At 42.3% G+C, this 20,998-nt stretch overlaps 1 protein-coding gene across 1 annotated transcript; it reads right to left on the reverse strand.

Moving 5' to 3' along the window:
* Positions 1–6,270: 6,270 nt before the first annotated feature.
* Positions 6,271–16,244, reverse strand: LOC118770663 (lipase maturation factor 2-like). Its single transcript, XM_036518424.1, has 14 exons — positions 16,108–16,244; positions 14,719–14,972; positions 14,106–14,134; positions 12,602–12,795; positions 11,898–12,076; positions 11,270–11,408; positions 10,521–10,655; positions 10,094–10,199; positions 9,479–9,575; positions 8,794–8,976; positions 8,095–8,263; positions 7,564–7,675; positions 7,035–7,143; positions 6,271–6,774 (listed from the first exon to the last, which is right to left on the reverse strand). Exons 1-14 carry the CDS (start codon positions 16,199–16,201, stop codon positions 6,271–6,273), a joined length of 2,304 nt encoding a protein of 767 aa, XP_036374317.1. The 5' UTR covers positions 16,202–16,244.
* Between the last annotated feature and the right edge of the window lie 4,754 nt (positions 16,245–20,998).

The raw sequence follows: 20,998 nt of genomic DNA on the forward strand, positions 1-20,998 counted from the left end.
GTGTCAGGTTTTGTGAAAGCTGGCAGCAACCCATATGATGAAAGGGTCATTGCATGATAGTAACTGTTTACCCAATCAGGTGAGTTTAGAAGTGGTCCCATTATATAAATGTTGACCAAGTGAAAATTATGCAGTCTCTTCGAGAATCAAGTGTGTGACGACACATTTGTTCCTCGTTCGATTTCACTTCCCTAAAGCAGAGGGAAAAAGTGTCATGTGTTAGCTAACTTGACAGTACACCTAGGAAAATATTTCCCTCCATGTTCTGAGATGGAAAGAAGTTTAAAAAAAATCATTTGAACAGTCACATTAGCCAAGTTGTTGACCATTAACATTTTGGCAAGAATTTCACAGTGTGAAACCTGAATGCACAGCTTATGAAAAACTGCAGGAGGACGTTCGTATCTTATTGAGCAGTAGGCCTGCATTACGGATGTTCCATTATAGTATTGATGTACTGACAACAAATATAAAAGGTGAAATAACACACTGATAATGAAAAACTGTGTTTAAAAGACACTAACGTCTTTGTATCGGGAGAAATTAAACCAAATCAAAATTTTGCCAAGATTTAAATAGCTCACTCCTTATACCCTACACTCAGGACTAAAATAAGCTCTCAAGTTTGTTATTAATCCTTTTGGATCAAAGGATCACTTTCAATAGACACTTTTATGCCCAACTCATTGTTTGAAAACAAAAAAACTGTATGTACCATGTTCTTTAACACATTTGGCTTGCATATGCTTGTTGAAATATGGGTCTTGTTAGTGTTTAGTGTCACATTTTGCAGTTAACTATATATTATCACTGTCACGCGACACATAAAGGAGTGAAAATGAAGAATGGAAGGAGGGGTCCTACCTTAAAGGCTGTGAGGAGGCCGCCAAGCTGTCCAGCTCGTGACGGATGCAGAAGGTGAATGGCTTCATCTCACTGTATTTCAGTCAGAGGTTGAAAACTTTCATGCAGTTTATATAGGAAAAAACCCGTCTCGGGAAAGTAGGAGTTTGCTGCATCACACGGCAATATTTCAGTCACTGAAAGGAGCCTGCAATCACCGAGTGCCAAAGAATGTACTTCCTTCAGACAGAACCACTGTGTAAGGAGGTGATGACTAAACCGTGCGGATATTTTCTGAAACGTGCCTGCTTGACACTGCTCACTCTCCCTGCCGGGTGACGTGTCAAATCTTTAATGCTAATGAGAAGAAAAAAAGATTCTTCAAATAAAGTGATACTATTTGATTGATTGTCTTTTCAATACAGTGCAGTGTTTACTGTAGCCCTACATCACACAACTGGCACTTTTGTTCAAATGCATGCCATATATTCTCCTCATGGCCTCAATATTTGCACCAATGCACCTTACTTTGTGAGTCACCCTGGACAAAACAAATGTAAACTGTAAATTAGAACAGAGGAATGATAAGGAGACAGATTTGGAGTGGCATATAAGGACACAGACATGCAGTGACAACCGAGCAGCAGGACGGTGACATCGTCGTCTCCGGTGTCGCAGAAGAAGAGCCCCAGACACAGCCGAGAACGAGCACCACGCCCTCCACAGTCCCCAGCTCTCCAGACCTCTGTCATGGCAAGGGAGGGCCCCTCCCCCCTCCCCTCAGGACCAAATGTGTGCAGCCTCACACGGAGGCAGAGCCTTACTACACCCTCTGACTGGAAACGGGGGAAAAAAAAAATACGAGAACAAATAACAGTACTTCGCAGCTCTGCGTTAGACAACAAAATCTTATTAGCTCAGTTAATACAAAAAAATCTAGTGCGCTTCTAAACTAAAAATAAAATCAAGGGAAAATGTTTGACAGGAAATATCAAGCTTTAAGAGCACTTAACACTGCAAAGCACTGTGAATGGAAATTTATTTTATAATGTAAATGAACTTCAGGGTAAATTAAAACTAGTTTTACGGTCTAATTAGACCTTCATGGTAAATGATAATTGTAAGCCGAACTTCTGGTTAATTATTTAACAATGATATTTATGTAATATTAAATAATAATATTAAATAATATTTAATATTTAACAATATTTAAATTAACAGGGATATACTGCTTGGCAGTCCCAGTTTAACAAAAATTGTACCAATGTATGACAACAATCAATGTCAAACATCATTCTTTTTACAATATGAAAGAATCAAATGAAAATACAACTGAGCACACAAAAATTGATGGTTTATGCAAACTATTCCCATCCTCACAATTCTTATGAATCCCACTCCTTCTGACACACACCCCTCTGACATCCACAGCAATATAAAATGTTGCAAAATCTTTCCCGTTGCTCCCGTAATTAGGCCACTAATGAAAGTGGTAGCCTTTTAAAATCCATCCGTTCTCAGAGTAGATGAACCCTACTAGTGACCTCTGCTGGGCAGTGCAAAGCACTGCAAACAGAGTAGGAAAAGCCAGGAGAGAAATGTTAGAATCAAAATCATCAGCTGGCCAGCTCTGGACTGTTATAGGATGTCTGAATGCAGTCTAACCCTAATGAATTGGTATATCAGCGTCAGAGGTTGAGCCATCAGAGGTGTCCAATGACAGACAGGGGAGTAGTTCTTGAACACATTGACCCTGTAAAAAGAAATCATGCAATCTTCAGCTTAGCGGACCTCACACAAGAGCACATATGACGTTGGAAGATGAGTCAATGGACTTAGCCGTGCTGGGGACAAAAACTGTGCTGAAAATTAACGCTGACGTTGACACTGAACATTGCCATTCAACACAAAATCTGTCCAAAGGGCGGCATTACAGTAAACGCATTTCTGAGTTGCACAACAGCGGCGCTGAACATATGTCAGCCACACACGTCACAGCCTGACTGGATATCGGAGGATTTTCTCACAGTGCAGACATCCGAGTCCCACGTTGTCTCCGGTTTATTTTGCTTTGTACTGTTTACTGTTCTATTACGCAGAGCCCCAGCCTCCTCGGTTCCTCGAAGCGCATCATAACTAACACAGGAGTAAAGCAATGCCAAGACATGTCACCGCTGTCCTCCTCACTGCCCCTTGACGAAAATGACTGACTCACTGTGTAGCTGGTGCGAACTGGATATGTGCAGGTGTTATACTTTATACCAGGTACAGACCCGTTTTTAACCTTGCGAGATTAAGACATACACTTTGTGTTAATGAGTAATATAAAATGAAGAATCATCACAACTCCTCAGATTTTCAGCAGGCCCCTGTTAAACCATCACTGTTCACTGTGTGCCGGAACAGACAGCCAGTTTTTTTAAAGATGCTAACTATACACAGCCACGGGTTGTTCTGTTGTATGCACAGTAGACTATTTGTCACAAACGATGATAATATTTCTTGTTGAATCAGCAATAAACAGGATCACAGATGCAGTTTGTCAGCAGATTGTGTGAATATGTGCAATCACAGGTGGGTGCTTGTATTGAAACGTTTTTTGTTATTCATACTAAGTTGTCATACCCAAGTCAGAGCAGACTGATGGACTTAATATCCGGTTAGCATTCACAAGCCTTGTCATTTCAAAGAAGAGTGTCACTTTGCTTTTAAATGAAAAACTAACATGTCTCACAGAAGACCAAGTCTGTGGACATGATTATATTGGAACATCCTTAGGGCATTGAATTGTCAAGCTATGAGCATTGATATCCTCTGAATTAAGCCACTGTAATAAGGTTGCACTTCTGGAATTAAAAATAGAAATAAATGGCATAAGAAAAACAATGTATTTTTGTCTTTACTCATTATACCTGGACCTGTGATCTGTACAAGGTGAGACATGTATATTTTCAGTGGTGTGTATGTGCATTTTCACAGGTGGCTTTGCCTTTCAGATCCAAATGCGGCCTGAGGGAGATTACAACAGCAAAGCGTCACTACTTCTGAACACATTTTCCATGAAGAAAAGCAACCAGACTTCCACTGTTGTGTCCTCATTTGAAGCCACTGAGATGATTAATGGACCTTGAGAAACAGCTCTTATGAACAGAAACCACAGAAACACTGGTGTGTGACAAAAAAATCCTATTATAGTCCTTCTCTTATAGCTCAATTGGTTAATCAGCTTGCGAGGGTCAAGCACTACTTAGTATTTCTAAAGCGTTGCTCAATTTTTATTTCCTGAGCGTTTTATGCAAGAGGTGCACACCTCTTTATTGAATTACCGTCTAGTGCCATCTAGTGGTTGTATGCAATAACAATAGACTAAACTTTTTAAAATTTAATTCTAATACTCACATCAATAAGCAACTTTAGACTGTTTACCTGTATTTCTAAAGAATGTTGCCCTTATCTTAGAAGGTACAGAGGACAAAAGGTAATCTCAATACAGTGCTAACCTGCAGTCTGTGTACAGTAAAACCTGAGAAGCATGCCTACGCAATACATGATATTACACACCATTTTTTAACCACACTGCAAGATGTGGCTGTGATATTATGGATGGTACAATGAATACGAAAGCACATATAAGCACATATTCTGCTTGGATTTCCACTGGAGTTCCACGCTGCTTCATCGCATCTAAATTCTTAAAATAAGAACAAACCTGAACCAGAGAAGCCTGGACTACAGTCAGAAATATGTGGTGTTACCAGGACTGGACAGTGCCAATATTTCAAATCTTTATTAGAAATATGACACAAATCAGTAAAATACTTTGGTCACATATTTGTCTAATCTTTCATATATGTAAAAAACAGGAAAAGTAAACAAATTAACATACACCTTTACATAAAGGGAATTGCAGAATTGCAAATGAAATTTGGCTTTGGAGTATCCCAGACACTTCTGGATGTAAGCCTGGCCTACACATACACTGTAGGCTTGCAAGTATACAATCCAAAACATGAATGCTGACCCTGGTATTTCCACCAAGAATCCCAGATTACACAGTTCTACAGTGCTCAGTAGTGCCAGTTAACATCAAATCACCCTGGACAGGAAGGGTATCTGGGAATCTGAGTGTACTTCACCATATTCTCAGTATTTATGTGATTAGATACCACAGTGACAAGATCGAACTCCAGTCAGACAGGTGGAGTGATGGACTTGAATTGACCAGCCATGCACAGAGACAGCTAACAATCCAGTGACCTTTACAACACAGCAAGGCGGTGCTGGAACTGCAAGGTACATTGTTATTCTGGCAAAAATATGAGATATCCATACACATGACAAATCCTATCAAACTTCTGACCAGCATTCCCATTTAATCAAATTACAAAGGACATTACAGGGAGACTCTAAAAAGCCAGGTAATAGCTGCATTAAACAGGTCACCTGGAAAATGGAATGTATTAGCCAGTGATGGAAACACCAAGATTACATTTATGCTATGACAGGCAGGGCTTTAGACAGGTAACTACTGTATGTGTGCAAACTTGTAACAGACCAAAACACTAGAGTAACTTGCAATAATCCCCTTTTTGGTAAGTTTTCATTCTCTAAATCAGATGGCCACTCACTAGTCAGTGTTTTTATAACAATCCCTCTCCACTTACCCATCTTTAATAAAAAACAATGTACGTACATAAACAGAATTTTCATATATAAATAAGTGCTTCATATTAGTGTCTGACCATTGTAAAGAGCACTTAGGTCCAAAGCAGATTTCTGAAAGCATCATCAGTAGTTTACCATTATTGCTTTACATTCATACATGATGGAAGTTTCCTACATAATCACTTCTCACTAAGCCAAGAAAAATTGCATTGTTGGACATACACAGCACACAGCAAGTCAATGGATTTGAAATATAAACACAGTGTAAAAGCCAAACATTTGGTTTTTACACTGTGTTTATACTGTGTTGGATTTTCTTAATATCATGTCAACTGGATCTACATTGACAATTGAAGTGTCTGAGTGTCAATTTTAGGCTGAAGTGACAAAGTGACAGGAAATTATGTCTTTACAGAAAACATCACTAAAACATACATAAAACATATCCCTCAAAACCAGAATACTCTTAATATTTTCCAAATATTAAGACTCTTCATGATAATGTGAGACTTTGCTGTAAGGTATGATTCTTACTGAGCCAATTGCACAAAACTACAGTTGGTCACAAAGCCAGTCTCTGGTTTTCACAGGCCATTGTATGGCTTTATGCAGAGGGAGCACAGGCAGACTGAGGATTTAAGCGGTAAGACTCATGTCGTTCACACTGAGGGGCTTGTTTGGCAGGCACGGCAAACACTAGTCCAGAGACGTGGCCACTAGAGGGCACTGCTCCTATTTTCCCATTACCTGAAGGATGAGCACTTAACACTTCCTTCTCCTGGGGCTCGTGTCTGAATCCTGCAGTGTCTCCTCTGAGTCCCCCTTCTCTCTGTGCTTGGCCTCTTCCTCGTCATCCTCCGCCCCCATGGTGGCCTCAGACTTCTCGCCCTCCTCCTCTCTCGAGTCCCCCTTTTCTCCATGGTTGGTCTCAGACTTCCCATCCTCCTCTCCCTCCTCCGCCTCCAAGTCCCCCTTCTCTCCATGGGTAGCCTCAGACTCCTCCTCCTCCTCCTCCTCCTTCTTCTTCTCCATGTTGGGTGGAGCTGCCTTGCTGTTCTGCTCAGCATGGAGGTTTTTGAGCCTGCTGCTGCCCCCAGAGGATTCGGAGGCCCTAGAGAACAGCACCCTCAGGAGACAGATGGCTGCCCCTGTGCAGAAGAGGGACCAGAGCACCAGGGGCCCCGAGAGGCCCCGGACTTGCCCCCTGACCAGCTGCAGGGTCCAGGGGACCAGGGCCTCTGAGACACGCCGGGCCCCGCCCTTATCCTTCACAAAGCAGAGCACAGGTATGAACACAACACAGCTACCAACACAGTATGCAACCTCACACAGCTGGTCAGCAAGTACTACAGAAATTCAGGGAAGTATCCATCACACCACGTAATTCCTACACAATTACTAGACTCTGTAACTTGGACAAGTAAATGTGAGGATTTCCACACCGTAATACCATAGGCTTGGACTGATGCTACACCTGCTGTGTCAGTAGGGTAGTGGTCTGAGAGATGAAGGTTCTGCACAGTTACCTTGAATCCGTACTGGCTGAGCAGGCTGTGCAGCGAAGGATCGCCCAGGTGAACTGTGGGATAGAAGTCCTCCACGTACTGCCTCGTCCACCATTGCTGGGTTAGCGGCCTGTCCCAGCACAGACATCACACTGCTCAGAACGACTGCTCAATTCACGCAATGCTGGACATCTTTAATTTACGTGTGAGCTGGCTCTCGACACCTGACTTCGTGAATGAGAAATCTCTCACTAAACCCACCGACAAAAGTGTGTTTAATATGGCACCTTTAATGGAGGAATTGTCACAGAGCACTTCACAGATGGCGGTGTACAGAAGCAGTGCGAATTACAGCTTGAAGAGAATGTGTGAGAAGAGGCTGAGCAAAGATTTTCACAGGGGAATAGATTTTTGCAGTGCTCTGAGCAGAGCTAGAAGCAATGAGATGTGTACAGACTGTGACTGGTTTGTGAAGACAGCAATGTCCCAGTGGAGCACATTACATAAGCAAGCCAGGAATGGTACCCCTCCAGCAGCACTGCACTCTCACCTGTCTGCGCGGGCCTCTGTGAACCAGTACTTGTAGAGCCGGGCCCGGATGAAGGCTGGGGGCTGCTGGCTGAAGGGGTACTGGGACTCCTCCACCTGGATCAGCTCAACCACTGGAAGGAGGAACCCAGAGGTGTCCTCAGTACTTGGAGGCACATTTTTGTATTTTATAGCACGTTTTTGTTCCCATTAAAGTAGGGATGTGAATAAATATGGAGGGCACTGTATATCTATAACTATATCTATATGTACCCATTTATTTATCAATCTATCTAGATACATACAAACACACACACACACAGACACACACCAATCTCTACATCGATCAATCAATGTTGATAGATAGATGCTAAATATATTATGCTCTGCACACTTGTCCTCTCTATACAGTACACGTGCCCCTGAATAAAGCGATTGAATAAAAAAAATGCACAGATAATAATACAAAAAACATTTTTACACACATATGCAGTACTGTCAACTAAAGAAGTAGAGCACAGCGACCCCCCCCCCAATCCCCCCACTCCCTCACCGTCTCTCTTGCCCTGTAGTAGCCGGTGCACCAGGCTGGTGAACCAGGGGCTCTGGGCCTGGGGGCGCAGGGCGGCAAACCACATCTGCCAGTCCAGCCGGGGCTGGTGGGGGGCCACAAAGGGCAGGGGCCCGCTCACGTTCCCCGGCTTGTACATGAACTCGATCTCCTGGGAGGGGAGAGGATCAGAGAAGTCAGCCCTCGTCACTGTGACCCCGCGTGGGGGAGGAGGGCCAGATGGAAGCTGATAGTCAAGCAATGGTAAAACAAGAGTTCCTTTGCTGCATAGGGAAAGATAAAAGGCTTCAGTTGAAGCATGTGACAGGTGCTGTTCTGTGGCAGGGAGACAAATACAGCATATGTAATATATATGTAATATGTAATTCAGGAACTACTAGATGAAATTTGTTTTGTTGACTACCATGATCTAAAATATAATCCAGCACCCAATTCCTCAATCCAAGAATTTTAAGAACAAGCACTCCTTTAGGCTGCCAGTGATAGCCTGTGTTGTGTGACATCAATATTGAAATGCTGCATACAAATGTCATATACATGCACAGACTCACCCAACAGTGACTTTGCATTGAATTGCTAGGTGTTGCAAGATTCAATCAATTTCATTTCAGCGGAAAATTCAGACAGCAAGCGGCATGTCTTGGGGCTGCCAGTGCTATTGTATGAGTCTGTGTCTCTTACCGTCCAGGTCACCCTGTCCATGCTGCCCTCGATCACCACCTCTGGGCGACCTCCGACCCCGGTCATCCTCCTGAACAGGCCGTAGGAGTTGACCAGCTGGTACCGCTCCACGGCACTGTACATCTTTATCACACCCGGCCAGATATTACTGTTGGATTCGTACTCGATGAAACTGTAGGGAACCTGTGTAGGGAACCAGAGACATTATTGCCCAAAAACAATCCTGTCTGACGATTCATGAATAAATGCGTCTTCCTGAGGGTGAGAAACTCATCTGGTCAATATCAGGCCCCTAGACAGGAGCCTGACAACTTTAGAGAAGCAGGTGATTTTAAGAACTCATCCAAGTGCACTCTGGATCAATGCTTCAGACAAGAGAGAAAGGGGAAAGCCCTCACCACTGAAGATGAGATGGCTTAAGAGATATGCTCCTGTTACATTTACATTTATTCATTTGGCAGATGCTTCTGTGCAAAGCGACTTACAAGTGAGGCAGAGCACAACATAAGTAAAAAGCCATATAATGACTCAACGATATTAGAAACAAATCTTACACGGATTACAGATACGACAGGTCAATAAATACAAATACCAGCTTCCCAAAAAGAGTGACAGTGCCGCCCTCTGGCAGAGCTTTGGCTTTGAGCCAAGCGGTGGACACATCTGGGTGACAGACACGACTCACCGCGCTGATGGCGAACATGCTGACCGCGGCGGCGGAGAAGATGGCCCACTGCACGGTGGCCCACATTTTCCGGAACACTCCTTTCACATTGACACACCTGAGAGGCAAACAAATCTCTCGTCAGTGACACTGGGAGGGGCAATCACACACAGAACAACCATCAGCACTATCAACATGGGAAATCACACACAATTACCATCAGCACCACTGAGAGGGGCAAACCCATGCACCTACTGCCAATTATAGACACAGGTAATCACAGAGAGTTTGATCTTCTGCAGATACTGGAATTGGCTCCATAATACCATCAGCCTACTGCTGTTCTACAAGATTATAAATCACTTGTTGAATACAACAACATAGAGCATTTACTGCACAGACATGTAATGACCATTGACTTAATGCTTAACCTAAACACTTTTATGTCTGGATTTAGCTGCATTTAGTGGAATTATACACACTAAATAGACAGGCACAAATGATATCACCCTGTTAAAAACCGGAATGTTTTCAAGAATCAGCACCTCTTCCTATCATTACATAAAACAGCCTAATCCTAGTATGAAAACAATGCATTCTAAACAGAAAGGACTCATTCACACAGGAGAGACTTACCTGAACATTGCTGTGATGATTTCCCAGGTCAGAGAGAGCACTCCAATCCAAATACTGGGAACAGTCACTGTCTTCAGAAATTGGTTGAACTGATAGTAGGTAAAAGCTATGAGGCAAATAAAATTTTGCAATTAAAAGCTGATGTAACCAATCTTATTTAGAGTAAGATTCTGGATATTAAAATCCACAACAAATAAAGATTCACCCCCTCACCCTTCACCTTAGCATTGAGGATAAACAGTTAGTCAACGAACTAAATTCAGAATGTAACTTCTTTAGCTGCCATTTTACAAGGTGACATTATCATGCACAAAAAACAGTCCATGCATTGACAGTTTAAATGAATTAAAATCACTTCTGCAGACGCAATGCGTAACACTGCAAGTCTCCCACCTAACCACTCACAGACAGATATATACGTACATACCAGTCTGCGAGGACACAGTGCTCTTCTCCCAGTTGATTTCCAGTCCAAAATAAACCTTAGTCCAGTAGATGATAAGACCCCAGACAGCCAGCCCGACCAGAAACGCTGCCCATGAGAGAATGGCCTGAGGCCAGGCTGGTGACAAACATAGAACAGAAATGTGCTTTGCACTTCAGTTCAAGCTAGAAAATATTGTCATGAAAAAATACAGTTATGTATAACAAAATAGTGGACATTTTGCCTCAACTCAATATCTCAACCACCACAGCAATCAAGTTCTGTTCCCCTGCAACCTGACACCCTGCAAATGGGCTCCTGAGGGTAAGAACCCTCTGACCTTGCTGCCATAGGGCATAACTCCACCTTCCACTCCTCTTCCTCACCCCTGACTCCAGGCAGGCCCTCATCACGGGATAAAATTTTTAAGCCTGTTCTAAGGTATCTGTCCAGCCCAATGTGCTGTTTGGTTAGCTCTTCACACTGGTTTGCCAAAATGAAGAGGCTCCCAGAGACAAAACAATGGGCCGTACAGTCTGTTGCATTTTCCGCTTGCCTGAGCCTGTGAACTAGCACTGGAGGAAGAAGGTAGCAGCGAAGCAGGACAGAACAGTGTAACACACTCTTTATTAAAGCTCAGAGCCCCACATTCCAGCCTCATGCACCAAATAGCACATTTCCAAAAATTCACATTGCGTAACTGCACCAAACCCACGTTACGCTGTGCCACAGAGCTGGCAAAATGGACGTACTGTTGGATTGCGCCTTCTTGCCACGCATGAACCAGGAGCTCACGTGGTCGTCGTCCAGAAGCGAGAAGCAGAGGGTGATGGTGAGAAGGTTAAAGAAGTTGTAGTTCCCAGACAGAATGATGAGCACCTGGAGAAGAACCTACAAAGAGAAGTGAGAAACAGGACAAATCACGAGCAGACACTATGACGGCATACATAGCATCAATTATTACACATTACCCATTTATACACCTAGGCCGGGGCGGCAGTGTGGCATAGTGGTAAGGGGCAGGACTCGTGACCGAAAGGTTCCTGGTTTGCTTTCCCGCTGGAGCACTGCTGCTGTACCCTTGGGCAAGGCACTTAACCCAGAATCGCCTCAGCAAATATCCAGCTGTATAAATGGATAATATGAAAAAAAAAAAGCTACCTATGTAAGCCGCTCTAGATAAGAGCGTCTGCTAAATGTCTGTAAGGTAATGTAATGTAAGTGTTTCCTGAAACAAGTCAGGTTAAGTGCCTTGGTCAAGTGTCCCCCGTCAGATTTACACCTGCAATCCCACCTTCTTGCATACGCAAAACTAGATGCTCAAGTAAGCCAATAACTGTACGCTGGTGAGAACAGAAAGAGGCAGAATTCGTCGCTCACTTGCATGTAGAAGGCACCCAGACGCAGGCACCTCACAGGCGAGAAGAAGAGGAAGGGGACGGCGATCTCGATGACGAAGGTGGCCACCACGCTGAGCTTCTGGAACCACACAGGCAGCTGGTGGGCGTACCAGGCCAGCGGGGTGGGGATGCACTGGGTCTCGTAGTGGTACGTCAGCGCTGTGGGGAAGAACCGGTCTATTTGTCAGTGCATACTTTCAAAGAGCTTGGTGCAGTACTGGGGGAGAAATGGGTCGTGATCAACATATGCCAAAAATACAAACAGTGAATGCCTCAAGGTTCAAAGCTCCAAGGCTTCTTGTGCACAGTATGTCCCCTACTCCCACCTGTTGATACAGGATCAGCTAACATTACATTACATTATTGTCACTTAGCATATGCTCTTATCCAGAGCAACTTACATAGGTTACAGTTTTTTCATGTTATCCATTTTTAAAGCGGGATATTTACTGAGGCAGTTCCGGGTTAGGTACCTTGCCCAAGGGTACAGCAGCAGTGCCACAGCAGGGAATCGATCCAGCAACCTTTCAGTTACAAGCGCTGCTCCTTACCACTATGCTACACTGCTGCCCCACCGACCTTGCTAACCTAACAATAATCCTCATGTCCATCCACTCTGTGCAAGAAACATTCAGCTGACCTGTTCTTGTACTAGCTAAGAACAGTGTTTGCTGCGCTGCTCACCGGTGAGGCCCCACCAGGTCGGGCAGCGGCTGGTGAGCTTGACCACGCCCGAGGCGAACATGAGGCGGAAGAGCAGCCAGCGGGGCAGCCAGAAGGTGATGCCATCATGGAGCTTCATGGAGGACTTCCCACGGAACAGGTCCAGAGGGGCGATCAGGATGGCCAGAAAGCCCGTCTCCAGAAGGAGGCTGTCCCTGAACACACAAAATAGGAAAATACAAGGACGTCAATCAACATACAACCCTTATTACATAACTACAGAATTTCAATTACTATTCCCCAGAAACACATTAAGGAACATTTTCCTAAATACCGCAGGAAGTACTGAAGTTATAGGAATAATGCTAACTTCAATAACCTTAACATGAGAGTGTGAGTGCTGTGCTAATGCTACCCAATTCGCCAGAGTTTGTGCTTCAATGAGTTTCACATATTAAAAGGAAGCTCCTCCAACTAAGCTCTATGCAAGAACCCCCAAACTTCAGACACCAGCAGACCTTGCGCAAAGGAGGTAATGATATCCAGTCACAGCTGCCATTCAAAGACAGAAGCATGTGTGAACACAATCACCAACGGCTGCATATAAATTACACCATTCTACAAGCAGTCAGTAGTAATTAGATATACTTGGCAAAGATCAATCTTTGGAAAAATAGAGTAATTCAGTATAATTGCCCAATAAAGTATAATTATCACAAGCCCTATTCATTTATGCACATATATTAAACCCAAAACAGAGGTTTACTGCCATTTAAGACAACTGAATAATAATTATATTCATTACAAAGTAGTCGCATTTTGTCAAAAAAGACTGAAAAACTTATGAATGTCAAAAAGTTGTATGGAAATAAAACCATAATTAATTACTCTAACAAACAAAAAAGTTCATACAAAATAAAGCACTGCTGGATTTGCACTTCACATAAGACGAAACTGGCACAGGCTCAGATATGAGGACTATAAAAATAACATTCCCCACAGAATCACTTCACCAGAAGCGCACTTCATCCGAGAACAGGTACAGCAGTGGTTTGGGACGTGCCTATCACTGACGCCGTGTGGGAGTGTGGGACCGCTGTCGCCGGAACCGCCAAACGCAAACAGAAATTCACTCAACGTCGCTGTGCTCTGTGCGCCTTGTATTTGTGACGTTGAGTATTGTACAGATTACACAAACTGCTTCTCAAAAGCATGGAACCCCACGAGCAGAATGAGTGGTGGATCATATTTAGACCATTTGACTTGCAAATACACTGAACAGCAAGCTGTACTGAAGACAGATAAATGGCGCAGACCAGACCAGATTGAGATTTAATCAACCGCACATCAAGTGTGTGTTCCCCTCTGCAAAAACAATGCCATTATAGCAGCCACATTGCTATCAGCACCATAAACCATCATTTGCATGATTTTTCAATGAGTTATATGGATTGTACCACAGTAACATACATCTACCACTGTACTTCTCTGCTTATTACAGTTTATCTGAGAAGAAAGCACTTACCACTGGAAGTAGAGAAATACTTGCCCAACCTGCAAAAAAGGACAAGGGTTTTTTTCACTTTTATAGTTAATCCATAGTGTTCACTATTTTGTCTGACCCTTGATATACATACATCAGCAACTGAAATGGAATTAACAGGCTAAGCTCCCTGAATGGTGACTAAAGCCGTAAATGGTTAACCCACTTCTATGTTGCCTCTTGATGAAACAGTACACACCAAATTAGAACGTAAGTTAATTACAAAAACTGTATACTGTATTCCTCACCTCTCAGCACTTATGCCATTCGTACCCAGATCTGATGAGCCCATTACTTCTTATGCTCACCACACTTCCACATACTCTGTGGTTGGGCTGACAAATATCACTAAGGTACGATAGACCATAATCAACTTATTGTTCCCTTCCTTAACTATTTTTACTACAGATCACTAATAAATTAAAATGGATGCCAATATTCAAATGCTTGTTAATTATATTAAAAAACTGAGTTTCATTATCTGACTGCTGAATGTGCAGGGACACTCCATCTAGTCAAAGGCCTATGGTACTAGGAAAGGAGACCTCTGCTCCTGAAGTGAGGGTCAGCTTTTTGAGGATTGAGGACCACGGACCTCAACGAGGGATCGGTATAGCACCCACAGGCAGAGGAACACCAGGCTGCCCCGCAGCGGCTCCAGGACCATGGCCCCCAGGGCCAGCAGCGCCCCCAGCAGGCAGATGAGCTCCATGCCCTGCTGGGTGTCCAGACCCAAGTGGGGGCCCAGCCACAGCAGGGTGGGGGAGTCCTGCAGCTGCTCCAGCAGGGCCTTCCCCGTGTAGCGCATCTGCCAGCGCGCCGGCAGGATGCCCTCGTTTCCATAGAGACCTGGGCAGAGACACAGGGGGAAAGGTCAGCTGACTTCTCTGTACTCCGGACTGCTGAAGACCACATTATACCTACAACTCTTGCCGCTGGCATATTTAGAAGCATTCTAGGTCCGCTCGTATGAATAGAGTCACAAGAAAGGCCATGACAATGAAACACACTGTGTAACCATAGGGAAGTAGACCTATATTTTTTGATATGCTGAGACTTCGAGCAGTTACTGGCTGCAGACGCTACAGCCTGATCTGTCCCAGAAGGCAATCTTGTGAAAGCAATCCTGTAAACATGTGACATCCTCCTAGCTAGTCTTGCCTGCAAATTGCCATTAAAGCCAGTAATGGTACAGCAGTACATATGGTTTACAGCAATTGTCTTAACTGATTAAAGAAAACTCATACGTGATATATATCTTGGAATATTATGTCTTTATTTAAGATCCAAAATAGTGCAACCTCTATGAAACCACTTGGACTTTTGTTTTGATTTAGGGACTTCAGATTCATGGACAAGCCTGTACTAGTCTGCCTGGACAGATCTACTTGCTCTGCCCTGCAGCTATGGGAATAATTATTGCATATAACTGAAATATTTAGACTTATACAGCAAATTTCTGTTAGATGGCAGTTGTCATGCTAGGTAGATAGCATGGCCGGGTAGATAGCTAGGCAATTAAACGGTTTTTCTGGTTTTCTCTGTGGGGGAGCATTAATATTATGCCTGGATGTATGACAGCTAGCCTAGCTATGATAGCTCACTACTTATACTTAAAGTGGAAAAACGACGGACATTTACGTAGCGGTAACTCGTTTGGATAGGCGGTACAGCTTGCAAGACATTTTCTTTCTCCAAAAAAGTTGCATGCTGTCTAAAAGCTTTCTAACTTTCCAAATTGTTCGTAAACAGAAGCTGAATATTTCGAAGTGATTGATGACTAAAAACAACAACTAATCAACATTCCGAAGTAGCTAAAATTTACTGTATCACATTCCGCATGACACAGAATAGCCACAATATACAGCGTAGCTAGCTAGTCAGCTAGTGAAGCACCAGTGAGGGTACATAATACTCTGTGTCCATGGATGTAGGAGCTGCTAGCTAGCCAGTTAACTATCACGTTAGCCATAAAATCGCTTACCTGGAATCTGAACGTAAAGGGATGCAAAGGCAAACATATAAATAACTGATAAGTTCCATAGGAACATATGCCTCGGCAATCTCACACCCCTCATTGTTGCAAACAGTAACTGATATAAATTCCTGTTAGCAAGCTGCTAGCAGTAGTTCATTATTTTCAGGAAAAGACGGGAGAGGCACGTAGTTTCCCACGATCCCCGGCTTGGAAAAAATAGCGGACGAAGGAGTGGTTTCTATTGGCTGCACACGCGTCGCGGTCTTTTTAACGTGATTTCCGTCCATAGTTAGCCTAGCCGCTCCCAAGGAGAAAACGTGGGTTGTGCCAGTCACTTTAAATCTATTATGATGTATCGATATTTTAATTGTTCTTTTTTAATTGTAATAATTTGATCGCTCGCATACAATGATACATTGAAATTTAATAAAATCTGTTGCTTACTGAGATAAATCTGTAAATCGAAAACATTATTATTATTATTTTTACAGCTTTGTATTTATTTATATATGTTTGTATTTCATGAGTGTATATTTGTCATGCAATAAAAATATATAAATAATAAAAATAACTGGTAATGAGATCAAATAAAGCACACTCTTATCTCTCTTAAAATGGCAAAACATCATATATGCAGCATTAAAACAAAAGATATAAAGGAGAGCAATTAAATGCAATAACGTAATATAAAACTCTGCTAAACAAATGCATAACATCCAGATTATATTATAGACTCCTTAGATCTGATGCTGTTGTAGGCCAATGCAAAAAAAGGCCATTCTTTTAAAAATATTGAACTATATCTAAATGTCATCATAATTATCTCATGCTTTGTAAGTCTCACTTTTGATAAGGGAGTCTGATACACAAATGTCACAACAACAACTATAATAATAATAATAATAATAATAATAATAATAATAATAAAACATTACTTGAACTTTCAAGTTTTCTGTACATATCATTGTATCCTGTTGCATGTTCTTCTGAATATCATTTCCAGATGAATTTCAGAGTTGACTTTGGGGAAACCATGCAATGAATGATACCAAGATGAAATGTACCAAAACTACTGAAGAAGTCAACTGTATAAGTCTGTAATGACCACATTCTGAAGTTCAGTAGAATAAACCGTTCATGCCTTCGACATTTTCTTGCCGGTCAGCTCTCAGTGCATTGCTCCTTTACAGCTTGCCTGCAGAACCATTTTGGAGAGTCTTCATTTGGGAAATCAGTGCACAGGGTTTCCACTTGTGTGTTAAGTGTGTGTGGTGAATTTAACCTCTTCTTCACGACTTCTGTGGCAGCTATGTGCTATTACACATACAGACCTCAGACCTGGCCTCAAACTAAATGCTGCATCAGAAAATTCTGCAGAGAACTGCCAGCTGACAGAATGATTATTTTTAAGAAAGTTAACCTGTCAGAATTCAGACAGACAGACTCTCCTCTTCCGGCACCAACTGTCATCCGTCACAGATGTACTATAAAAGCCTGGCTAATTGGGAATTACTTCTTATGGGTAATCATAATAATCATATCATAATCAGTTTCCCATTTCAGTCATATTGAAATCCATTTAGTGAAAAGCAGTGTAATTTGCATGATTACTGATTAATTTCTTGATTGACGACTCATTGCCCAGTTTGTCCATTGTCCTCTGTCCATGTATGAGAGGACACTGTGAGTATTTGGCGAAGAGTCTGACCTCATGCAGTACCCTGTTCCCAGCAGCACCTAATCTGGACTGAATGAGACACGTCATTGTGTCACTGAGCAGTGGCTCAGAAGCCTGCGGTTGAAAGACCTTACTGGCAATGTGTGGTGAAGCATGGTCCAGTATGCCGCGCAGGTGAACTTCTGGACACTAGATGGCGCACGGGACCTCTGCATACCATATGATCTTACATTTCACAGTTGATCCATTGATCCATTTTTGAAGCTGGTGTACATCCAAGCCATTGGAGTCTAGACATGCACACATTCATCAGATTAACTCCTGTATTACTTCCTGTATTAGTGAGCGGTAACTTGGCATGGGCATATTGACGTGGTATGTTGCACATAAATAAGTATGTAAGTTTGTGTTCAAACAACCTTAGCTTGGCGTCACTCTGATTTCGGCTCTGCAGTGACACCTGAATATCGAAAGGTGGCCTTTTCTTAATATAATTACTTGCATATATTTTCTTAATCACCATTTTGTTTTAAGAAAATCTCGAAGCAAGGACATATTTAAAACATGTTGAAGTTCAAGGGTCACAGAAAGTAATTCACTGGCAAGATTATTATTCTTTTTTTTTAAGACATTAAAAAGAAAGCAATGGAGGCAGCTACTTGTAGCATGGGAGGAACACATGGAAGCAATAATACTATTTTACCAGCAGGGGGAGCGCTTGCACTAGAACAGCTAATCTTGCAGCTGTTATGCTTCTGAAATGCCTATTTATTATTGTCTTTCACAATTTAAGCAAGAGCTCCCAAAGTAAATGACGGAAAGAGATATAATCTGATAGAGTGCTTCTGAGCTGTGTACCATCCCTCCCCCGTATTAGACACACAACAGCGCAGACTGAAGTATGCAGGATTTGATCAAATAATATAATAGCTTTATCGGTATTTCTAATTCAGGGAAAAGATAATCCGCAGGCTGCAAATCCTGTGATTTTTTTTTAAAGTAGCAGAATGAACTGATAAACAGAATGATGAACTGGCCGACTATATAGACCACCCTGTAGTTCAATTTAAACAGCCCTGAGAAATTTAAAGGAATGAGCTACGCTCCAATGGATCACATAGACAAACACTGCGGCATTATTTTGGAATATGTTAATTTGCACCAAATTAGGGGGATGTTTTCTTTCAGAAACAAGTTCTTTCCAGGACAAACAACTAACAACTGGTGGACAGGATTTGCATGAGCTGATTAGCCGTAATCCTGTGCTACGGCTCGCTGGCAGAAGGACTGCTGAGAACAGAGAGATCAATAGTGTTTAAGAAGCCTTTGGAGGTTCCCTGCAGTAGGTACTGTATGGATGGAGTAATCTGAATGGTGGGCCCAAAAAGAAGGCTGCGGGGACACTGAGGATGCCTATTACAATTGCACGGATCCCCCTGGCAACAGTGTTTTGTTCCTTGTTCTGTTTTCCATTCCTCAGATGGGACTCTTTCAAAAACACAAAGTTCCCCAGGGTGGATGGGGAAAAAAGGTGTTGGAAAAAGGTGTGCAGGATCATTTTTTTTTTCCGTCAGAACTGCCCCCCCTCCCGACACACACACACACACACACACACACACACACACACACACTCACTCACAGACTGTTAAAAGCAGATCATTTGCTGTGTGTCCCGTACCAACCCTCATGTAGAAGCCACACACACACGTGCGCTCTCTCTGAATCAATAATCATTTGCATAATCAAGCCTTGATTGGTGCATTTAACTGATTGCCTTGAATGTACTACCTGAATCTTTTAATACTCCCCCCTTCCCACCCTGATAACAAGCGGTCTATTATTATATAATGACAACTCACAGATATTGTTCAATTTTTTTTATGTCTGAGCTGTTTTAATGTCGTTGAATATTAATGGCACAGTGCAGCGCTTTAAGTGCATTTCTAGTGAGTCCTATTATAAAAACCTGTTGCATATTGTGATCGGCGAACACATAAGATCTTTTGCATCGTATGAAAAAAACCAAGTTTGCCCTGTGTTCCGCATGCATGCTAATGAACTTATCCACATGTCCTTTATCCTCTCTGATTATCCGTCAAGAAAAGACAACTTCATAAAGTGTTCTACAAAAAGGAAAAAAAAAAAAAACCTTTTCAGATAACACATACCTGTGCTAGGACATTGTATCCAACACAACAGCAGTTATTTGCACGGTGAATTAACACAAAAAACTTAACTCTGGTCATATTATTTTTAAAATATTAATTTATAAAGTATTACATTACTCTACTGTACATTCAAATATATTTTTCATTGTGTGAATGATTTAGCTAAGACTATTTATCAATGAAAGAGAAAAACATTGTTTGAAGCATAAATATCCATTCATCTAGAGCTCTGCTTTTAAGTGGAGTGCATTGTATTGCTATTTTCATGAGTCATACACTCTTTATATATTCAAATGTAATAATAGCAATAATAGCAAGGATAGGTCCAATGTTGCATATGAAAGACAGACACCAGCTGAACTTCTTTGACCACCCAGAGCTTCAGTTTAATGGCAGAATAGTGTAGACACAGTTTCCATCAAGTGGAGCTAAAGGGATTGAGCTGGCTTCAGCTGTCACCTTGTCTTACACACACACACACACACACACATCCGCTGGCATTAGCCACGCCGATTTCCCCCCAAAGTCCACTGTCATGGTTAGTGCTCCCACTGTGAGGAAATGATGCATGATGATGCATGAAAAAAAATCTGCAGCCATTTCCTGTCAGCTGTGATTTAACTCTGCTTTCTCCACCAATATTTTCATTTACTGTGAAGTTAATGAAAAATATTCAGTAAGTAGAGTAAATAAGTAAATAAATCCACATTGTTAAGAGTAGAGTCTGCACTGGTTAAAAAAAAAAAACACTTTCCAGTATGAAAGTTCCTCCTAAAATACATGAAAGAAATTGTGTGCTGCAAGGACATAAAATTCAAAACTATTTGGTTGGACACACTTAATACTCTGTTCCCCTTGTTTTGTTTGAGATTGCTTGGTGCATCCACCTCAACAGCTGTATGGCAGAATGTGGTTTCACAACCCAATTAGATGTTAGATATTGAATGATAATTCTTTTCAGTTCAATTCAGTTTTTTGCATGCTCTTGAGTTTTTTGAGCAGCGGATGAGGATCGGACGTGATTTAGCGGCCGGCGGCAGGCTCTTGAGGG

Source organism: Megalops cyprinoides, chromosome 23 (assembly GCF_013368585.1).
Source record: "Megalops cyprinoides isolate fMegCyp1 chromosome 23, fMegCyp1.pri, whole genome shotgun sequence".
NCBI lineage: Eukaryota > Metazoa > Chordata > Actinopteri > Elopiformes > Megalopidae > Megalops > Megalops cyprinoides.

What these genes read in the sequence shown, in the direction of transcription:
- LOC118770663 (XM_036518424.1), bottom strand. Translation starts at nt 16,201, where the DNA reads ATGAGGGGTGTGAGATTGCCGAGGCATATGTTCCTATGGAACTTATCA. An exon ending in TGGGTGCCTTCTACATGCAA is followed by an intron (nt 11,409 to 11,897) that starts GTGAGCGACGAA and finishes TTCTCTTTGTAG; the next exon opens with GTTCTTCTCCAGGTGCTCAT. An exon ending in TGGACAGGGTGACCTGGACG is followed by an intron (nt 8,264 to 8,793) that starts GTAAGAGACACA and finishes CTCCCCTCCCAG; the next exon opens with GAGATCGAGTTCATGTACAA.